Genomic DNA, 23,864 nt, shown 5'->3' on the forward strand with positions numbered 1-23,864 from the left:
AGAAATACCTCCAGAAAGAATGAAGAGATGGAGTCAAAGCAAAAACAACACCCAGTTGTGGATGTGACTGGTGATGGAAGTAAAGTCCATGCTTAAAGAATAGTATTGCATAGGAACCTGGAATGTTAGATCCAAGAGTCAAGGTAAGCTGGAAGTGGCCAAACAGGAGATGGCAAGAGTAAACATCAACAATTTAAGAATCAGCAAACTAAAATGGACTGGAATGGGCAAATTTAATTCAGATGACCATTATATCTACTACTATGGGCAAGAATCCCTTAGAAGAAATGGAGTAGCCATCATAGTCAGCAAAAGAGTTTGAAATGCACTGCTTGGGTGCAGCCTCAAAAACGACAGAATGATCTCTGTTCATTTCCAAGGCAAACCATTCAATATCACAGTAATCCAAGTCTATTCCCCAATCATTAATGCCGAAGAAGCTGAAGTTGAACAGCTCTATGAAGACCTACAAGACCTTCTAGAACTAACACCCAAAAAAAGATGTCCTTTTCATTATAGGGAACTGGAATGCAAAAGTAGGAAGTCAAGAGATACCTGCAGTAACAGGTAAATTTGGCCTTGAAGTACAGAATGAAACAGGGCGAAGGCTAACAGAGTTTTGCCAAGAGAATGCATTGATCATAGCAAACACCCTCTTCCAACAACACAAGAGAAGACTCTACACATGGATATCACCTGACGGTCAATACTGAAATCAGATTGATTATATTCTTTGCAGCTAAAGATGGAGAAGCTCTATACAGTCAGCAAAAACAAGACCAGGAGCTGACTGTGGCTCAGATCATTCAGACTTAAATTGAAGAAAGTAGGGAAAACCACTCGACCATTCAGGTATGACTTAAACCAAATCCCTTGTGATTATACAGTGGAAGTGACATAAAGATTCAAGAGATTAGATCTGATAGAGTGCCTGAAGAACTATGTATGGAGGTTTATGACATCATACAGGAGGCAGTGATCAAGACCATCCCCAAGAAAAATAAATGCAAAAAGGCAAAATGACTGTCGGAGGAGGCCTTACAAATAGCTGAGAGAAGAAGAGAAGTGAAAGGCAAAGGAGAAAAGAAAAGATATAACCATTTGAATACAGAGTTCCAAAGAATACCAAGGAGAGATAAGAAAGCCTTCCTCAGTGATCAATGCAAAGAGAGAGGAAAACAATACAATGGGAAAGACTAGAGATCTCATCAAGGAAATTAGTGATACCAAGGGAACATTTCATGCAAAGATGAGCACAATAAAGGACAGAAATGGTGTGGAACTAACAACAGAAGCAGAAGATATTAAGAAGAGGTGGTAAGAATACACAGAAGAACTACACAAAAAACGATCTCAATGACCTAGATAACCACAGTGGTGTGATCACTCACCTAGAATCAGACATCCTAGAAAGTGAAGGCAAGTGCTCCTTAGGGAGCTTCACTATGAACAAAGCTAGTGGAAGTGATGGAATTCCAGCTGAACTATTTCAAATCCTAAAAGGCGGATGCTATGAAAGTGCTGCACTCAATATGCCAGCAAATTTGGAAAATTCAGCAATAGCCACAGGACTGGAAAATGTGAATTTTCATTCCAATCCCAAAGAAAGGCAATGCCAAAGAATGCTCAAAGTCCTGCACAATTGCACTCATCTCAGATGCTAGCAAAGTAATGCTCAAAATTCTCCAAGCTAGGCTTCAATAGTACCTGAACTGAGAACTTCCAAATGTTCAAGCTGGATTTAGAAAAGGCCGAGGAACCAGAGATCAAATTGCTAACATCTGTTGGTTCATTGAAAAAGCAAGAGAATTCCAGAAAAACATCGATTTCTGCTTTATTAACTACACCAAAACCTTTGACTGTGTGAAAGTTTAGTTACTCAGTCGTGTCCAACTCTTTGCAACCCCATGGACTATAGCCTACCAGGCTCCTCAGTCCATGGGATTTTCCAGGCAAGAGTACTGGAGTGGGTTGCCATTTCCTTCTCCAGAGGATCCCAGGGATTGAACCCAGGTCTCCCACATTGTAGGCAGATTCTTTACCGTCTGAACTACCAGGGAAGTCCTGGTGGGGAAGACTGTGTGGATGACAACAAACTGTGGAAAATTCTTCAAGAGATGGGAATACCAGACCACCTTACTAGCCTCCTGAGAAATCTGTATGCAGATCAAGAAGCAACAGTTAGAGCCGGACATGGAACAAGTCCAAACCATGAATGGACTAGTTCCAAATCGGGAAAGGAGTACGTCAAGGCTGTATATTGTCACCCTGCTTATTTAACATATAATGCAGAGTATATTATGCAAAATGTCAGGCTGGATGAAGCACAAGTTGGGATTAAGACTGCTGGGAGAAATATCAATAACCTCAGATATGCAAATGACACCACCCTTGCAACAGAAAGTGAAAAAGAACTAAAGAGCCTCTTGAAAGTGAAAGAGGGAAGTGAAAAGCTGGCTTAATATTCAACATTCAAAAAATAAGATCATGGCATCTGGTCCCATCACTTCATGGAAAATAGATGGGGAAACAATGGAAACAGTGACAGACTTTATTTTCTTGGTCTCCAAAATCACTGCAGATGGTGATTGCAGCCATGAAATTAAAAGACGCTTGCTCCTTGGAAGGAAAGTTATGACGAATCTAGACAGCATATTAAAAAGCAGAGACATTACTTTGCCCACAAAGGTCCATCTAGTCAAAGCTATGGTTTTTCCAGTAGTCATGTATAGATGTGAGAGCTGGTCAACAAAAAAGGCTGAGAGCTGAAGAATTGATGCTTCTGAACTGTGGTATTAGAGAAGACTCTTGAGAGTCCCTTGGACTGCAAGGGGATCCAACCAGTCAATCCTAAAGGAAATCAGTCCTGAATATTCATTGGAAGGACTGATGCTGAAGCTGAAGTTCCAATACTTTGGCCACCTGCTGTGAAGAACTAATTCATTGGGAAAGACCCTGATGCTGGGAAAGATTGAAGGCAAGAGGAGATGGTTAGATGGCATCACCAACTCAATAGACATGAATCTGATCAAGCTCCAGGAGTTGGTGGTGGACAGGGAAGCCTGGTGTGCTGCAGTCCATAGGGTCACAAAGAGTTGAACATGACTGAGCAGTTGAACTGAACTGACCTAATCTGACCATAGCAATAATGAGGAACAATAATAGAAGCTTTCTAATTCATCCAGATAAAATACTCCCAATTGACTTCCTGATTTTCCAAGTCCAAACCATGAATGTAGATGTTATGGATTGGTTTTGTCAACTTAAAAAATAACAATAATCACAGCCTAAAAGTTGAGAGTCATGTTTTATTCAGTGGACAAAACTGGCCACTTAAATTTGAAACGTAGCCTTTCAGATACCTCTAAGGGACTACCCCAAGAGGGAGGAGCCAGGGTATACATAAAGAAGTTCTTGCAGCAAAGACCAGATTGTCAGAACATCAAAAAGTACTTTTACTTAAAGAAAACCAGGCATCTCAACTTAAAGAATTTAGTGTTTTTCCATGTATGGGAAGATGCAAGATCTGGGCTTACTGAAATTATTCCTTTGATATGCACCTCAGCTATATGGGGCAAGTATCCTCTGCCTTCTCATCCAGACTCTCCTCAGGGTACATCCCTGAGGGTGTCTGCAGTGTGATGGACTGATGGCTGCAACAGCCTTCACTTACTAATATGGCAGACAACATTTTTTCATTGATCATTCACTCAATTTGAACAACCAATTGGTTTGTTCTTAAATTTTTAATTTTATGCAAATTCCCCTCAACTGGTCCTGAAACATTCATCCAGAAGCAACAGAAGGTATTAACCAGCATGGAAGCAGAGCCTTGATTTGCCAGTACATTGTGTGGAGCAGTTCTGTTGCCTAGTACGTTATAGCAAGAGTGTGGAGGCTCCTTGGTCACTCCTGTACTGCAAGTGAGTTTCATTTGACAGGCAAGGCGAGAGAATGGTGTGTACACAGCTTTCTAACTCAACTACTCAAAGCCAAGGAAGAAAGCCTCATTCAAAATGTGAAATGTCTAACTCTTCCAGGAAGGGTTAAAGTAAAATGAGTAAATTGTGATCAGCATGAATTGTTGATACCTCAAGACAATGGGAAATTTAAATCTTGTGAAAGGGCTTATTAACATTTCCAGGCTGGCATTCCTTATTTCTGGGTTGGCATGAATGTACAGCTGACCTTTGAACAACATTGGTTTGAATTATGCAGGTCCACTTGTATTGATTCCACTCAACTTCCATAAAGCTATCATTTTGGTGCTTCTTTGTTATCAATGCATGAATTGTTACACCTGTAAATAAATGTGAACTTCTTTTTCACATTATCTTTTCATTTTGGTATCTGACGTTAAAAATACATGTAACATCTATAGTGAAATAATGTTGATGTAGATCCCAACAAACGATTCATCTTGTAAATGGATGACAAACGTGATATTGAGACTTCCTGGTGGTCCAGCAGTTAAGACTCCATACTCCCAGCGCATCAGGCCCGTATTTGATCCCTGGTCAGGGAACTAGATCCCACATGCCCTGAGATTTTACATGTCTCAGCTAAAGATCCCTCATGCCCCAACTAAGAGCTGGTGCAGCCAAAGAAACAAACAATTTAAAAAAATTTTTAACTTATGATATTGATATAGTACAGTATGTAAGTGTACTTTCTCTCCCTTATGATTTTCTTAGTAACATTTTTTCTTTATTTTATTGTAAGAATACAGTATATAATACAAATAACATACAAAATGTGTGTTGATCGACTCTGTTAATGATAAGGCTTTCAGTCAACAGTGTAGGCTTAGTCAATCAGCCGTGTCTGACTCTTTGCAACCCCATGGACTGTAGCCCACCAGACTCCTCTCTCTGTGGAATTCTCAAGGCAAGAATACTGGAGTGGGTAGCCATCCCCTTCTCCAGGGGATCTTCCCAACCCAGGGATCGAACCTGGGTCTGCAGATTCTTTACCATCTGAGCCACCAGGGAAGTTCTCAGTCAACAATAGGCTATTAATGATTACATTTTGAAGGATTCAAAAGTTACACATGGATTTTTGACTGAACGAGGGTCAGTACTCCTAACCTCCATATCAAGGGTCAACTGTATTTAATTTTACAAAGAATAATAAACAAGAGTCTGTACAGCCATGTACGGTGTCAGGAGAAAGGCAGAGGCTTCCAGAAAACTGAAGTGCTGATCAGAGGGTTGCCTGATGGACAAGATGAGCAGAGGATCATAGGATGTGAAATACGGTGTGGCTAGAGAGAATCTAGTTACCATGAGGAGTTGATAGCTGTGTGAAATCTGGTGCCATCTCTGGGTAGATAGTGTCAGAACTGAGTTGGACTTTTGCACACCCTGATGTCATGTGGAAAGCTTTCCCACACACATGTTATGATTGGGGCCAGGAACCTAATTTAACTATCCTTATTAAAATCGTAAGCCCCAGAATTTAATTTTATAAAAAATGAGTCCTTAGCTGCAAAAAATACACTGGGACATATCCCCACACAACACTTTAAATAAACTTGTTAATGCATCACTTTCACAACTCAACATTTCCTCTGTAGGATCTTTGAAGGGATATTAGATGTCTTTTATATACATTAGGTATATTTTATATAAAAATACTCTTAAGCCTTTGTATTATATTTTTAATCTTTCATAGTATTTTCAAGCCATTCTAAATGCTCATTGGTTTTAGAAACAGATTTATTTTTCTTTCTGCCCATTATGTTTTCTTTTATGATTGATCTGGGCTTAAAGCATCTTGATAGCTCGCTGCTAACTGAGTAGCATTAAAGTGTTTTCTCTCTCTCACTGGGAAAGGGAAGAATTCTCCCTATAGAACGTTTCTGCTACAAAGCCTATAAGCTAAACACTTCTGGCTGGATTAAAATAAGCAAATAAAACAAGAAGACAGGGTCTGAACGTGTAAATATGATGAAAATTAACTAGGGCAGGACATGTGGGGAGGTGCTTGCATTTAGAAAAGTTCCAGAAAAGTGTATTGTATCAGAAAAAGAGAGCTGGAAGAGAATATTGTGGTGACTGCATTCATCAGGGTTCTCCAGAGAAACAGAATGGTAAGAGGGGTGTGTGTGTGTGGCAGAGACATAGGTTTATTGACTCACATAGCTGTGTAACTGGTGAATACGAAATTTCCAGCAGGCAAGAAACTCCGGCAGGCTTTCTGTGTTGCAGTCTTGAAGCAGAATTGCTTCTTTTTTTTTTTAATTTTAATTGGAGGCTAATTACTTTACAATATTGTAGTGGTTTTGCCATACATTGACATGAATCACGTGAGTGTACATGTGTTCCCCATCCTGAACCCTCCCCCTCCCACCTCCCTCCCCATCCCATCCCTCTGGGTCATCCCAGTGCACCAGCCCCGAGCACCCTGTCTCATGCATCGAACCTGGACTGGCGATCTGTTTCACACGTGATAATATACATGTTTCAGTGCTATTCTCTCAAATCATCCCACCTTCGCCTTCTCCCATAGAGTCCAGAAGACTGTTCTATACATCTGAGTCTCTTTTGCTATCTTGCATACAGGGTTATCATTACCATCTTTCTAAATTCCATATATATATGTGTTAGTATACTGTATTGGTGTTTTTCTTTCTGACTTATTTCACTCTGTATAATAGGCTCCCATATATGCTGTCTACAAGAGACCCACCTCAAAACAAGGGACATATACAGAATGAAAGCAAAGGGCTGGAAAAAGATATTTCACCCAAATGGAGACCAAAAGAAAGCAGGATTAGCAATACTCATATCAGATAAAATAGACTTTGAAATAAAGGCTGTAAAAAGAGACAAAGAAGGACACTACATAATGATCAAAGGATCAATCCAAGATATAACAGTTATGCACCCAACATAGGAGCACCGCAATATGTAAGGCAAATGCTAACAAGTATGAAAGGGGAAATTAATAATAGCACAATAATAGTGGGAGACTTTAATACCCCACTCACACCTATGGATAGAAAATTAGCAAGGAAACACAAACTTTAAATAATACAATGGACCAGTTAGACCTAATTGATATCTATAGGACATTTCATGCCAAAACAATGAATTTCACCATTTTCTCAAGTGCACACAGAACCATCTCCAAGATAGATCACATCCTGGGATAAATTCAAAAAAATTAAAATCATTCCAAGCATCTTTTCTGATCACAATGTGGTAAGATTAGATGTCAACTACAGGAGGAAAAAAACTATTAAAAATACAAACATATGGAGGCTAAACAACACACTTCTGAATAACCAACAAATCACAGAAGAAATCAAGAAAGAAATCAAAATATACATAGAAATAAATGAAAATAAAAACACAACAACCCAAAACCTATGGGACTCAGTAAAAGCAGTGATAAGGGGAAGGTTCATAGCAATACACGCCAACCTCAAGAAACAAGAGAAAATCAAATAAATAACCTAACTCTACACCTAAAGCAACTAGAAAAGGAAGAAATGAAAAACCCCAGGGTTAGTAAAAGGAAAGAAATCATAAAAATTGGGGCAGAAATAAGTGCAAAAGAAACAAAGGAGACCATAGCAAAAATCAACAAAGGTAAAAGCAGGTTCTTTGAGAAGATAAATAAAATAGACAAACCATTAGCCAGACTCATCAAGAAACAAAGGGAGAAAAATCAAATCAGCAAAATTAGAAATGAAAATGAAGAAATCACAACAGACAACACAGAAATACAAAGGATCATAAGGACTACTATCAGCAAGTATATGCCAATAAAATGGACAACTTGGAAGAAATGGACAAATTCTTAGAAAAGTATAACTTTCCAAAACTGAACCAGGAAGAAATAGAAAATCTTTACAGACCCATCATAAGCACAGAAATCGAAACTGTAATCAGAAATCTTCCAACAAAAAGAGCCCAGGTCCAGATGGCTTCACAGCTGAATTCTACCAAAAATTTAGAGAAGAGCTAACACCTATCCTACTCAAACTCTTCCAGAATTGCTTCTTGAGGAAACCTCAGTCCGTCCTTTTTTGGCCATCGACTAACTAGATGAAATCCACCCACACTGTGCTTCACTTAAGGTCAGCTCAATAGCAGCACTACTTACGATAGCCAAGACATGGAAGCAACTTAAGTGTCTATCAATATATTATATCTCATATCTTTATCATTCATCTGTTGATAGACATTTACCTATATATAGGAGAAGGAAATGGCTACCCACTCCAGTATTCTTGTCTGGAGAATTCTCCCATGGACCGAAGAGCCTGGTGGGCTACAGTTCATGGGTCACAAAGAGTTAGACATGACTGAGTGATATATATACATGTGTGTATACACACACACACACACACACACACACACACAGGAATATTACCCAGTCATAAAATAGAATGAAATAACTATTATTGTTATTATTATGTTCACTTAGAATCATAGACCTAGACTGGAAATGACTTCACAGGTTATACCCTTTTCTGTTTCTTTGTTCAAAGAAAGATAAGGGAGATTTACCTTGAACTCTTATCACAAACTTCAAGGGAAATATTAAGTTGGATTCCAGTGGTAGGATAAAGGCAAAGAATAAACTAAGAGACTTCTTTGTAGATGCTGCTTATTAAATAATTTCTTATGTTTTAAATTTTAAAAGGAGAGTGTAAAGAAATACTAACCAGTGTTCTAGAGCTGGCAAGAGTTCATGTTCAAACAAAGACAAAGAACTAGGACTATAGAAGGAGAGGCAGATACATGGGAGCAAGGTAAGATAAAAGAGACAGGAGAAGGGGCTTTGGCAAAAAAAATTTTTTTTAAATAAACACATCTCACATACACACAGTCACAACCACACACAATCAGAAAGGGAATAAGAGAGAAAGAAAGACACAGAAGACAGGAAGCCTAAACTATTCTGTGTGTGTTTGGCCCCAGTTACATTTCTTTCCATTTTAAATGTCCCCTGATCATTATATAATAGTATCCCATATCCAATTACACAGTGACATAATTCAAACAATAATACGTATAATCCACAGTCATCAAAATAATTTTTCCCTGGTGGCTCAGATGGTAAAGAATCCACTTGCCACGTGGAAGACCTGGACTCTTTCCCTGGGTCGGGGAAAGCCCCTAGAGAAGGGAATGGCAACCCACTCCAGTATTCTTGCCTGGAGAATCACGAGGAGCCTGGTGGGCTAGGAGTGGCAAGGGAGTCAGACACGACTGAGCAATTAACACTTCCACTTTCAGAATATGCTATAAATGATTTTTTAAACTGAATTTTCCTTTACCATTAATATAGACAAGTATCAGGGATTCAGTCCGGATTGTCACAGACCTATGAGCTATAACCTATTCTGCTATCTTTTATTCTTGCTAGTCATTTCCTTTCTATTTTCCTTAAGGGTCCACAAGATTTATGGATTTGACATATGATCGCCTTAGTGCAAACCACTGGGATTGTTTATAGCTTGTGCTATTTTTAAAAAGGACTTTTACTTTCTAGAAAATGAATATTCTACCCAAGAGTTTGTAAGTTGAGTGGAAGCTTTTCATTTATCTAGCAGTTGCTGATTGGTGGTCTGGCAAAAAGGAACTGCTGACAAGTGGAAGACTTCCCTTGGAAGGAAAAGTTCAGCTTACATTCTTCGCCTGATAAGCGCTTGCCAAGAACGAGCCTAATGACATCTGTTGGCTCTCTGGCTTGACCGTTTCTGTAAAGAGCTGACTAACAATGGAGATGATTGCTACAGAGCTGCATCTGTGGTTTTTACTTTAACTCTCAGTCTTTCCTCCCTAATTATTGTTTTGCCAAACCTCAAGAAGAGCTCTCCACCAGGGGTCATCCTCCATTCATTTAAAGATTTGTTGGAGGGTTCCAAGTTTTGACCAAACCCACTTACAATATCGGAGAAGGCAATGGCATCCCACTCCAGTATTCTTGCCGGGAAAATCCCATGGATGGAAGAGCCTGGTAGGCTGCAGTCCATGGGGTCGCTAAGAGTCGGACACAACTGAGTGACTTCACTTTCACTTGAAATATCATGTCCATACACTTGGCTCTAAAGTCTGGTCTGTGATCAGTAGAAGTTTATTATTACACCTCCATGAGGCTTCCTGTTGATCTCTTTTTTCTTCATGCGAAACTTCATGTGGCTTCTCCTTCCCTGTGATTATATGTATGAATCAAATTGCTCTTGGAACAGTCTTGTATCTCTTTTGAGCATGCAATGTTCATAAGCTGGGTTGGGATATGAAAATGATCTCTTTCTTCTTAGGAGAAAAGGTGATTCTGGATGCTATGTCCACTATTTGAGTCACTTGTCACTGACCTTAACATAGTCACACTGGTGCCTGTGTTGTCTGTCACTGGACACTTAGAAGGAGCTGAGCGACTTGGTTTAGTAAGGGATTACATCTTCCTAAAGCGTACAGTGCATTAGGGGTTTTCAGAAAATGGTCTTTTTCTTTTTTTTTTTCTTGCTTCCTCCCTTCTTTCCCTCCTTCTTTCCTTATGCTATCTCATTTCTAATGCCAATCAAGGACAAGCTGATGTGACCAGTGTCATGGGATCAGTTTCTAGAACATGAGAAGAATTCTGACTATGAGAAGTTTAAATAATAGGTACTCTGGAAATGCAAAGCATTTTTTTATCATGTTAAATATTTCCGTAGAACAATCAAACTTACAAAACAATCAAACTTGAAGATTGTTTCATACTCTATATGCATAGTATTTTGTAGAAGAAAAAGCTCAAAGTTAAGAATCTAAAAGCCTGGCATGCAGGCATGCAGAATAAAACTACAGTTTATACTATGATAGTGATCAGGTCAGTTCAGTTCATTTCAGTCGCTCAGTCATGTCCGAGTCTTTGCGACCCCATGAATTGCAGCACACCAGGCCTCCCTGTCCATCACCAACTCCCAGAGTTTATCCAAACTCATGTCCGAGTCGGTGTTGCCATCCAGCCATCTCATCCTCTGTCGTCCCCTTCTCCTCCTGCCCCCAATCCCTCCCAGCATCAGAGTCTTTTCCAATCAGTCAGCTCTTCGCATGAGGTGGCCAAAGTACTGGAGTTTCAGCTTTAGCATCAGTCCTTCCAATGAACACCCTTACTGATCTCCTTTAGAATGGACTGGTTGGATCTTCTTGCAGTCCAAGGGACTCTCAAGAGTCTTCTCCAACACCACAGTTCAAAAGCATCAATTCTTTGGCGCTCAGCTTTCTTCACAGTCCAACTCTCACATCCATACATGACTACTGGAAAAACCATAGCCTTGACTAGACAGACCTTTGTTGGCAAAGTAATGTCTCTGCTTTTGAATATGCTATCTAGGTTGGTCATAACTTTCCTTCCAAGGAGTAAGCGTCTTTTAATTTCATGGCTGCAATCACCATCTGCAGTGCTTTTGGAGCCCCCAAAAATAAAGTCTGACACTGTTTCCACTGTTTCTCCATCTATTTGCCATGAAGTGATGGGACCAGATGCCATGATCTTCGTTTTCTGAATGTTGAGCTTTAAGCCAACTTTTTCACTCTTGTCTTTCACTTTCATCAAGAGGCTTTTGAGTTCCTCTTCACTCTCTGCCATAACGGTGGTGTCATCTGCATATCTGAGGTTATTAATATTTCTCCTGGCAATCTTGATTCCGGGACAAGCTTGTGCTTCTTCCAGCCCAGCCTTTCTCATGATGTACTCTGCATAGAAGTTAAATAAACAGGGTGACAATATACAACCTTGATGTACTCTTTTTCCTATTTGGAACCAGTCTGTTGTTCCATGTCCAGTTGTAACTGTTGCTTCCTGACCTGCATACAGATATCTCAAGAGGCTGGTAAAGTGATCTGGTATTCCCATCTCTCGAAGAATTTTCTACAGTTTGTTGCGATCTACACAGTCAAAGGCTTTGGTGTAGTCAATAAAGCAGAAGTAGATTTTTTTTAACTCTTGCTTTTTCTATGATCCAACAGACGTTGGCAATTTGATCCCTGGTTCCTCTGCCTTTTCTAAATCCATCTTGAACATCTGGAAGTTCTCAGTTCATGTATTAGTGAAGCCTAGCTTGGAGAATTTTGAGCATTACTTTGCTACTGTGTGAGATGAGTGCAATTGTGCAGTAGTTTGAATATTCTTTGGCATTGCCTTTCTTTGGGATTGGAATTCCAGTCCTGTGGCCGCTGCTGAGTTGTCCAAATTTGCTGGCATATTGAGTGCAACACTTTCATAGCATCGTCGTTAAGGATTTGAAATAGTTCACCTGGAATTCCATCACCTCCACTAGCTTTGTTCAGAGTGGTGCTTCCTATTGCCCTCTTGACTTTGCATTCCAGGATGTCTGGCTCTAGGTGAGTGATCACACCATCATGGTTATCTGGGTGATTAAGATCTTTTTTGTATAGTTCTTCTGTGTATCCTTGCCACATCTTCTTAATATCTTCTGCTTCTGTTAGGTCCATGCCATTTCTGTCCTTTATTGTGCCCATCCTTACATGAAATGTTCCCTTGGTATCACTTGACAATTTCTTTGGCAAGATCTCTGTTGCTGCTGCTGCTGCTGCTGCTAAGTCGCTTCATTCATGTCTGACTCTGTGCGACCCCATAGACGGAGTTTTTCCCATTCTATTGCTTTCCTCTGTCTCTTTGCATTGATCACTCAGGAAAGCTTTCTTATCTCTCCTTGCTATTCTTTGGAACTCTGCATTCAAGTGGTTATATATTTCCTTTTCTCCTTTGCCTTTCATTTCTCTTCTTCTATTAGCTATTTGTAAAACCTCCTCAGACGACCATTTTGCCTTTTTGCATTTCTTTTTCTTGGGGATCGTCTTGATAACTGCCTCCTGTATAATGTCATAAACCTCCATCCATAGTTCTTCAGGCACTCTGTCTATCAGATCTAATCTCTTGAATATATGTCACTTCCACTGTATAATCGTAAGGGATTTGACTTAGGTCATACCTGAATGGTCTAGCAGTTTCCCCTATTTTCTTCCATGTAAGTCTGTAAGTCAATGAGGACTTCATGAACTGATGTACAGTCAGCTCCTAATATTGTTTTTGCTGACTGTATAGAGCTTCTCCATCTTCAGCTGCAAAGAATATAATCAATCTGATTTCAGTATTGACCATCTGGTGATATCCATATGTAGAGTCTTCTCTTATGTTGTTGGAAGAGGGTGTTTACTATGATAAGTGCATTCTCTTGGCAAAACTCTGTTAGCCTTTGCCCTGCTTTGTTTGGTACTCCAAGGCCAAATTTGCCTGTTATTCCAAGTACCTCTTGACTTCCTACTTTTGCATTCCAGTTCCCTATAATGAAAAGGACATCATTTGGGGGGTTAGTTCTAGAAGGTCTTGTAGGTCTTCATGGAACCGTTCAACTTCAGCTCCTTCATCATTACTGGTAAGGGCATAGACTTGGATTACTGTGATATTGAATGGTTTGCCTTGGAAACAAACAGAGATCATTCTGTCTTTTTTGAGACTGCTCCCAAGTACTGCATTTCAGACTCTTTTGCTGACTATGATGGCTACTCCATTTTTTCTAAGGGATTCCTGCCCACAGTAGTAGATATAATGGTCATCTGAATTAAATTTGCCCATTCCAGTCCATTTTAGTTCGCTGATTCTTAAAATGTTGATGTTTACTCTTGCCATCTCCTGTTTGGCCACTTTCAATTCCCCTTGACTCTTGGATCTAACCTTCCAGGTTGCTATGCAATATTGTTCTTTACAGCATCGGACTTTATTTCCATCACCGGTCACATTCACAGCTGAGCGTTGTCCTTGGTTTGGCTCCCTGTCTTCATTCTTTCTGGAGGTATTTCTCCAGTCTTCTCCAGTAGCATATTGGGCACCTCCCGACCTGGGGAACTCATCTTTCAGTGTCATATCTTTTTGCCTTTTCATGCTGTTCACGGGGTTCTCAAGGCAAGAATACTGAAGTGGTTTGCCATTCCCTTCTCCAGTGGACCTCGTTTTGTCAGAACTCTCCACCATGACCTGTCCATCTTGGTTGGCCCTACATGGCATGGCTCATAGCTTCATTCAGTTAGACAAGCCCGTGGTCCATGTGATCTTTTTGATTAGTTTGGTTGTTTAGCCATTCAATAAATATTTATTGAGTCCCAATTAATTGCTGGGAACTATACTATGTGCTTGGAGAAGGAAATGGCAACCCACTCCAATATTCTCACCTAGAGAATCCCATGGACAGAGAAGCCTGGGAGGCTACAGTACTTGGGGGTCACAAGAGTCAGACACAACTTAGTGATTAAACCACCAAACCACCATGCTATGTGGTAGGGACTGCATTATGAAAAGCCACAAGCAGTCAACTCCAGATATACAATAGAAAGAGAGTCAGACATGGAACAATTAACTGCAGTACCAGGAGAGGCACTGCCAAGGGGCAGAGATGAGAGATCGCCCAGGGAAGTTTCATCAAGAAGTAATGCCCAATCTGGGCTTTGAAGGATGAATAAGAGTTTTCAGAGCTGAACTCAGAAACAGCACCATGAGTTTGGCACACTGCACATAGCTTAGTATATAGTTAGCTTATGCATTCCAAGGCAGCAAGAGAGTAGGAGAGAATAGAGAGGTGGAGAGGATCCAGATTGCAGAGAACTTTTCCTATTTTTTTAATTTATTGACTTGCTCTGTGACCTCGAGTGAGGCGTAGTTACCGAATCATAAGTACTTCATTTGTCAAGCAGATGATTCATTTGTATAATATCAAGTGTGCCCTCTCCTCTTCAAGGTTGCTGTTGATTGGATTTTCATGTGAGGTAATAGATATGAAAGGACCGGGTTATAATACGCAGCTGGGGTGATGATCATGCCTCTAGATAAGCCAGTGCACTTCTGTGCCCAGATAGTCTGTGTGCCTTCCAGAGGCTTCCTTCGCCTTGTCTGTGCTTAGGGCTCAGGAGAGCTAACCGCTCACATTTAATGTATCAAGTTACACCAGCTTAGACTAGTAATGTTATTGCTTGTCCAAACTGGAACATAATAAGTTAATATGTTTTCTCTATAGCTGTGATGGTACCAGCTAATAAGGTAAAGCAGAAAAATCATGAAAGGTTAAAACTGGATAGGAAAGGTTCTAATTCCACATATTCATTTGAGAGAAGAAGAAATGGGGTCTTGAGAGGGAAGCATCTCCTCCAGGACTACCTCTAGTTAGTGGTGCCCCTAAGACCACAGCCTCCGTCTCCTTCCCCTGAGCCCAGCTGTCTTCTCACTGCATCCTGACACCTTGCTACGTGTCAAGCTGAGCTACACAAAATTGCTGACATTTTTGATCTGAAGAAAAGAAGCATCTCCTGTGGTTTGATCTAATAGGACCACCTGCCCAGCTGGCCAGCTTACTGCCTGAATTCTTCTTCCTCCGTGACCTCTGCCCATGGAGGAGGCTCTCTGCCCACTCAGATTCCTGCCAGGCTGCGTTGAGTGAAATTCAAACTTTTCCAAAGCTTCCACATCCATTATCTCATTTGATCCTCATAGCAATCTCAACACAGAGGGAAGAATCTCTGAAAGAAAAATTGTGTTAAGATAATGCCAAATAAACATTTTAGAAATAAGATAAATTGTTTGTTTCACACAGTCAGTAATAAAGAAACATGAAAATGAAATGCGCCTGGATGTGGTACCTACCTAGTCAGGCACCTACTGGCTCTCCAGGATACTGAGGGCCATGATCCCTCTTGCTGCCTCCACACTCCCATTAGTCTGGTGGGTGGAACTGGAATTTGTCACAAGTGTCTCCTTGATAATGATAAATCAGAACTCTGGAGAGGGCAACTTATTTAAATTGCTAGATTGTTGAGGGAACAAAGACCCCTAACACCCCTGACTTAAAGCATAGTAATCAAATATAGTGTTTGCCTCCAATGGGGAGGGAAAAGAAAATAGCATGAGATAAATTTAGAAGAAAAGATTTTCTAGTTCAATACATGAGGTTAGATTTGTATGGATCTATCTAGATTGTATCCAAATATGAGAATGATTACTCTGATCACCAAATAGGAAGTTGCTATATTATTTTACATTGTATTACATTACATTACACTATACTATACTATATTACATTACATTCTCTGGAATGAACAGTATGTTTCATATCTTCCTTGAATCCTGTACACTCTAGAGAAGAAAGGCACGATGTTTTCTCTTCCAGTTAAGCCATATGGAACCCCAACTCCCAAACAGAAATGGCATTGCAGCTGGTCATGCAATCACTTTATTTCTACTTTCATACTATTAATAATTGGAAAATAGGAAATTGACATTGATATACTGGGTCTGTATCTTTTTATGACGTATGTAGATTTGTGTAATCATATAATTAACAAACAGAAACTTTTCAAAATTTACTACTATTCTTATCTAAAGTCTTGCTGTGAGAATTTGGGGGGTAATTTTATTTTGTGCCAAAAGCAGAATATAGTGATGGCCCCATTGAAGCATACAAAAGAATCTAAGAAAAGCTCGTGGTCTGTATTTTTTTCACACTGCTTCCACTGAGTTTATATTGGAAAAACTCTAAGAAGGAGGCAGAGGGCACAGAATACTTGTATTGTTATCCATAGCAGTAACATGTTGGGTTCATAGTCTTTGAAATGGAGAGCCAAATATAGCATCAAAACAGTTTGGGGACATCTCCAAAAAGAATATACCAAATATCTCTTTTTAGAACACATTAAACCTGCCACCCTCTGTGGCTCACAACTGCCCAGCAAGTGAGCACAAAGATCTCTTCCTCCATCACCTACCCCCAAATTTCCAAAGACTGAAGAAGGGGATTTAGAAGCATTGCATGGAAGGAAGCTTGCTGACCTTAGGAGAACACAGCGAGAGCCATGGCTGCCGATAGCTTATCTGTCTGCTCTGGGTTATCCCTGCCGACTCTTTTCTGAAAAACCTGATGTGAGCATACACAAAACAGCCAATCATTTCTCAAAAAGAATGGGCATGAACCTTTGCAGCTGGAAATTTCAAGAGGAGACAGTTATCCTTCCCAGTCCCGGAACATGAGTATTTGCACCCACTAAAGGGAGAAACGGAGAAGGCAATGGCACCCCACTCCAGTACTCTTGCCTGGAGAATCCCATGGACAGAGGAGCCTGGTGGGCTGCAGTCCATGGGGTCGCTAGGAGTCGGACACAGCTGAGCGACTTCACTTTCACTTTTCACTTTCATGCATTGGAGAAGGAAATGGCACCCCACTCCAGTGTTCTTGCCTGGAGAATCCCAGGGATGGGGGAGCCTGGTGGGCCGCCGTCTATGGGGTCTCACAGAGTCGGACACGACTGAACCAACTTAGCAGCAGCAAAGGGAGAAAACGAAGCTCACAGCATCCGGTCCCATCATTTCATGAGAAATAGATGGGGAAACAGCGGAAACAGTGTCAGACTTTATGTTTTTGGGCTCCAAAATCAGTGCAGATGGTGACTGCAGCCATGAAATTAAAAGACGCTTACTCCTTGAAAGAAAAGTTATGACCAACCTAGATAGCATATTCAAAAGCAGAGACATTACTTTGCCGACTAAGGTCCGTCTAGTCAAGGCTATGGTTTTTCCTGTGGTCATGTATGGATGAGATTGGGGGCAGGAGGAGAAGGGGACAACAGAGGATGAGATGGCTGGATGGCATCACGGACTTGATGGACCTGAGTCTGAGTGAACTCTGGGAGATGGTGATGGACAGGAAGGCCTGGTGTGCTGCGATTCATGGGGTTGCAAAGAATCGGACACGACTGAGCGACTGAACTGAACTGAAAGGGAGAAAACCAGGCAGGCCAAGGAATCAGCGAATAGAAGTGAATTGCATGAAAGAAATAGGAGTGAAGTAATCGATATTCTTGTGCTGGAAGGGGACATGGCATATTTCAGCTAACAAAGCACTTTTCTTAAATTGCCACCTACAGCTCCAAGGTCAAAGGGAGACAGACAGGGGCTGAAAATGGTGATCTGTCTGATATGCAATTTGACTTTTTCTCTTACCCAATTTTCTAATTCTTTTATCCCAAGTTACTCTCTTTTCCCTGAATGTATAACTCTATTTTAAAAACCCATTCTATTTACAATCTGTGGACATACAGCCGGAGCTGTATACATCAAGTCACAATCCGCAGGAGCACAATTCCTCCCAAGGAGGCACAACGAAGCATTTTCCAAATGACTAATGACATTAACTGACACTTTGTGACAATCGTTAGTTATAGGTATTATTTCCAAATGTATGATGAATAGGTGTTTATGGAGTTCAAATACTTTATCAAGTTCTGTTAGGCAGGTAGCCGTAGAAGCTAAATGCTTATGACAATGAAGCTATTTGAAAATGGCAATGGAGTAGTAGAAACACAAGTATATGTAATATTACAGTTTCATTGGGTAATTATTAAATATTTAAGATCAAATATCCTATTCAGTTAAATCTTTTTCCACGTTCAGGGTCATAAACCACTAACATTTGGCAACGGCTGCTGCTTTATCCTTCAGGATTTGATTTTGCCTACTTGGGCATCTGCTTTCATTAAACACATTTTCACAGTTGTCTTCAGGCATGTATAATCTCTTCTTTGGGGTTTTAAAGCTTCATTTTAATTTTTAAATCATTGCATTTTTGAAAGAATTAGTAAATCATTTATATCAAAATGAAATATTCCTGAATACAGTGTTTAGATAAAATGCTTACTGTATGATTCCTTTTCTTCAACCTAATAAGATAGCATTGTGAAACATAAATGTATTATGCCTTTCAAACTCAGCAAACTATAAATTCCACATTTGGTTGTTTTTCTCCATTATTATTTTAATTATTGCTTTTACAATCATTTCTTTTCCAAAATTCACCTTTTGTTCACCAGGCGCTTTCCTTGTCCTAGTGGGTCCGGTCAGTGCCTGTTCACTGACTCCTGTCTCTTTCATCTTGTTTACCTCCGCTTTTTCTTTTTTGTTTGCAAACTATACTGCCTAGCTCAGTGCCTGGCACATGGAGGGTGCATGTTCCTCCCTCTTTACCCCTATCGCCTATTATGAGCTTACATTCTCTTTTTAGAACATTCAGTTCAGTTACTCAGTCTTGTCCAGTTCTTTGCAACCCCATGGACTGCAGCACACCAGGCTTCCCTGTCCATCACCAATTCCCGGAGCTTGCTCAAACTCACGTCCATCTAGTCAGTGTTGCCATCCAACAGTCTCATCCTCTGTCAGCCCCTTCTCCTCCCGCCTTCAATCTTTCCCAGCATCAGGGTCTTTTCAAATGAGTCAGTTCTTCTCATCAGGTGGCCAAAGTATTGAACCTTCAGCTTCAGCACCAGTCCTTCCAATGAATATTCAGGACTGATTTCCTTTAGGATGGACTGGTTGGATCTCCTTGAGGTCCAAGGGACTCTCAAGAGTCTTCTCCAACACCACAATTAATTAATTTTAAGCATTAATTTTTTGGTACTCAGCCTTCTTTATGGTCCAACTCTCACATCTGTACATGACTACTGGAAAAACCATAACTTTGACAAATATGGGCCTTTGTTGGCAAAGTGATGTCTCTGCTTTTTAAAATGCTGTCTAGGTTTGTCATAACTTTTCTTCCAAGGGGCAAGTGTCTTCTTATTTTGTGGCTGCAGTCACCATCTGCAGTGATTTTGGAGCCCAAGAAAATAAACTAACTGTTTCCATTGTTCTCCCATCTATTTGCCATGAAGTGATGGGACCAGTTGCCATGATCTTAGTTTCTTGAATCTTCTATAATGTACACATTCCACTTCGCCAATAAGGCTGACCATCAACAGAGACCTGTGACCTAATGTGGGTGAGACAAAATCAGAGAGAGACCTTATAGCCTTGTCTGCTGCCCTCTACTTGCATAATTGTTAGACTTTTACACATCCGAGTTCAAGACGCAGTACTCGGTTTCTAGAGTGACAAAATAAGAAAATATAAAGTGGGCACTGTCTTCAAGAAACTTCTAGACCAGTGTGCAAGCAAATGGATACACAAATAATACAAAGTAGTAGGTCAGAGGGCAGAGGAAGAAACCCAAGCAAAGAGGCATGGAGAAAGGAAGCAGACAAGGGGAGGCAGCAAGGGAAGGATGGAGGTGTCAAATGAATTGAATTTAAAACTACCAAGCTTGGGACTTCCCTGGCGGCCCAGTGGTTAAGACTTCACCTTCCAGTGCAGGAGGCGCAGGTTCAATCCTTGGTCAGGGAGCTGTGATCCCACACGCCTTGCAGCCAAAATTCCAAAACAAAACAGAGGCAATATTGTAGCAAATTCAATGAAGACTTTAAAAATGGTCCACACCAAAAAAAATCTTTTAAAAAATAAAATTAAGCTACCTAGTTTTAGTAGTAGTTTAGTCGCTAAGTCATATCAGACTCCTGTGAGCGCATAGACTGTAGCCTGCCAGGATCCTCTGTCCTTGAGATTTTCCAGGCAAGAGCACTCGAGTGGGTTGCCATTCCCTTCAGGGAATCTTCCCAACCCAGGGATTGAAACCCAGGTCTCCTGCACTGCAGGCAGATTCTTTACAAACTGAGCCACCAGGGAAGCTCTTTAGAATTCTGGTGCCTTAGGCCTTTCAGGAACAGACCCACAGTAATAATCCCACACCAAGCAGGGGAAACAGGGCTCTAAATGGTGCTCTTCGCACTGTAAAAAAAAAAAAAAAAAAAAAAAGCAAAGCTCTTTTCCTCTCTATATAAAAATGAGCACTTATTTTTAAAAACTCGACTTCAGAAGTAAAATGCAAACTTTGGTCATTCATATTTTTTCATCCAATAGTTCATCTAGCACCTCTTTGACCCCTGTCAATTACAGGAGGAAATAAGCTGACGAATCAACCTTTCCGCCTCTCCTGGGCTTGGATTGCATTGGAGAAACAGTATTACATTGTGGATGAAGACTCCACGTTCTTAGAAGTTACCCTGACACGCAGAGGATCCCTTGGAGAAACATCCTTTATCAGTAAGTAACTTTGATTTGGTTATTGGCAAAAGGTAACAAAAACGTGAAATTAAAGCTTAAAAATAAGTATAAGAGAATAGATTGGAAGAGAACCAGTAAACATATTTGGGGGAACTTCTAAAAGGTTAATGTGCGAATTTATGCCATGGTTTTCACTCCATGTGAGTTACAGGTTTATATACGGCAATTTTTCTTCTTCTATTTTCCCCCTTCCTCTTTAAGTTGAAGGACTCTAGGAAAATGAAGACATTTTGTAACCATATACCACAATCCCCAAATCACTCAATTTCTTTCACAATTGTTTTTAAGCGTAGAATACATTATTATGCTTAGTTCTAGCATTTCTTTTTAAAAATTATTTATGAGTACATGACACATTATTGGGTTTAGTTGTAGCTGTTTCTTTTGATTATGTATAATTGTTTCCACCCTGCTATTAAGTTATAAATTCCTCCAAGACATGTACAGTGTGAAATTTTTCTGCATTCTACAAAGACCTAGGCCTCTTTGGGATAAATGGATGTATAATGCCCACATAATACATCCCATTATCATCACTAATAATCAACAGTAATTGCTCTAATGATGCATTACATTTTTATAACATCTCTAGCTGCCAGAAATTTCAGAGATCATTTTATCTTTTTCATAATCTGTTGTGAAGACAAATAGAAGACAATAAAATGCCTTCATTTTACAAGTGGGCATTGTGAATTTCCGAGACCTTTGGGGTCTAATTAGAGTTCTGCCAAAACCACTGGAGAGAAGCCAGGAGGCAGATGGCTGGGAACAGGCAATCAAGGAAAGGCAAGCTTTTCCCAGGTCTGTTCTCCAGGCTCGGGGTGTCTGAGTTGGGACAGTTCTCCTAGGAGATGAGGTCAGCCAGAGAGCACCATGATTTCTGCACGGCCCTGGGCCTCAGTTACTACCCAGAGGTTACTTCATCAACACACAGTGGAACTTTCTGCCAAGAACTTCAGCTGAAACACTCTTCCCTTCTCTTGTAGGGCTGTCTCCATAATTCTTTATCTTGGGCATTTCTTATAGGCAACGATTTGGGTTTTTATGTCAAGAGGTATTTTCATATCCTGTATGACTCAGGAGGAAAACACTGTCCATCTTCCCAGAGTCATTTGAATATTTGTAGAGGAACTACACTCCTCAGAGAGGTGCAAAGGTCTTCCTATCTGATTCGGCACCTCCTTATACACTGTCTCCGTGCCCTGCTCGTAAGTTCTTCAGAGCACTAACCACCCCTGACGGGCATCTCAGGTCCAACTGCCCTGATTCCCTCAGCAGATTTCCAGCTCCAAAAGGGCAGGAACAACATCTTGGGTGATGGCCAATCCTCAAAACAGCCTGGGACATATGGTAGTCACCTAATATTTGTTGTTATGCAAACTACAATCAGCTCTTTTGTCCTCTAAAATGCCACCTAAAATGACATCAGGGACTTCCCTGGTGCCCCAGTGGCTAAGACTCCACACTCCCAATGTGGGGGACCTGGGTTTGATCCCTGGTCAAGTAACTAGAGTCCACATGTAACTAAGACGCGATGCAGCCAAAAAATTAAATAAATAAATACTAAAAACAAACATGTCAAACCACAGAAGAGAGCCTATAAAATACCTCACTCAGGGCTCTAGGAAGCCCTCCTAATCCCCTCACCCTATCTGATGCTGGAGTTAGTAGTCTAAACGTTAGTAGAGTGCAAAAATCTGTTGCTGAACGCAGGGTCCGGCTGCTCACCACTCAAAAGTCAATAAAGAGGGGGAGGGGAATGGGAAAAAAAAAAAAAGTCAATAAAGAGGCCAGAGGAGTGAAAAGGAAGGTTTGCTTTATTTTCGACGCCAGCAATAGTGGAGGTGGGAGGAGGTGCTGATGCCTGTCCAGAGGCCAACTCCCCCCTGACAATCTGGGGACAAGAGCTTTTATAGATAGAGGGAGGGGGCTACAGGAAGAAACAGCCCAGTCGGCTCTGACTGTCTTCTTGAAATTGGTCATCAGTGGTCTGACCAGCATCATCTTGATTGTTTTAGGTACAGTTAATCTTCAACTGGGGCTTCCCTGGTGGCTCAAACAGTAAAGCGTCCGTCTGCAATACAGGAGACCCAGGTTCAATCCCTGGGTTGGGAAAATCCCCTGGAGAAGGAAATGGCAGCCCACTCCAGTATTCTTGCCTGGAAAATCCCATGGACGGCGGAGCCTGGTAGGCTACTGTCCATGGGGTCACAAAGAGTCGGACATGACTGAGCGACTTCACTTCACTTCAATCTTCAGTTCCAGAGTGGATTTTTTTCTAGTTCTTGAGGCCACTTCTCAGAACTGTGGCACCTTATGCCATGGCTACTGTCTGGCCAGCTTGTTGTTAACTTCCTCCATCTGGCAGTGTCTAGTGGCACCTTATGCCATGCTTGTTAACTTCCTCCATCTGGCAGTGTCTATAAGGCAGCTCCCAGGACATGGCTTAGAATATAATCTAGAGCCCTTGAGAAGGAACCAAAGGTCCCTGACCTTGCCTGGTCCCTAGCACACATGGAATACTCAGTAATGTTACCTGCCATTATTCTCACATGGCTTTCATACATCAGAGTTGAAATCACCTCTTTATCTCCCCCACAGACTTGTAGACCCCTCAGCGGTAGTGGCGGCTGGACCTGATTCAGCATTACATCCTTAGCACCTGGTAGCCAGTACCCACCCAAAATTAAATAAGCAGCCACCTGCCTGCACGATGTATATAGCAGTGCTCACTAGCTCTGTTTAAACTCTGGCTGAACACTGGAAAAGCAGCATGGAAGTTTCTCGGAAAACTAAAAATAGAGCTACCACATGACCTAGCAATTCCACTTTTGAGTATGTACGTAGAAAACAAAAACTCTAATTCAAAA

At 40.8% G+C, this 23,864-nt stretch overlaps 1 protein-coding gene across 1 annotated transcript in view; it reads left to right on the forward strand.

The window, feature by feature from the left end:
• Window positions 1-23,864, forward strand: part of FREM3 (FRAS1 related extracellular matrix 3) — a 102,988-nt gene that overhangs the window by 33,602 nt on the left and 45,522 nt on the right. Inside the window, exon 3 of the mRNA XM_069556806.1 lies at window positions 20,827-20,973. Coding sequence (XP_069412907.1) covers window positions 20,827-20,973 — 147 coding nt within the window. The remainder of the gene's footprint in view (window positions 1-20,826; window positions 20,974-23,864) is intronic.

Source organism: Ovis canadensis, chromosome 17 (assembly GCF_042477335.2).
Source record: "Ovis canadensis isolate MfBH-ARS-UI-01 breed Bighorn chromosome 17, ARS-UI_OviCan_v2, whole genome shotgun sequence".
NCBI classification, from domain to species: domain Eukaryota; kingdom Metazoa; phylum Chordata; class Mammalia; order Artiodactyla; family Bovidae; genus Ovis; species Ovis canadensis.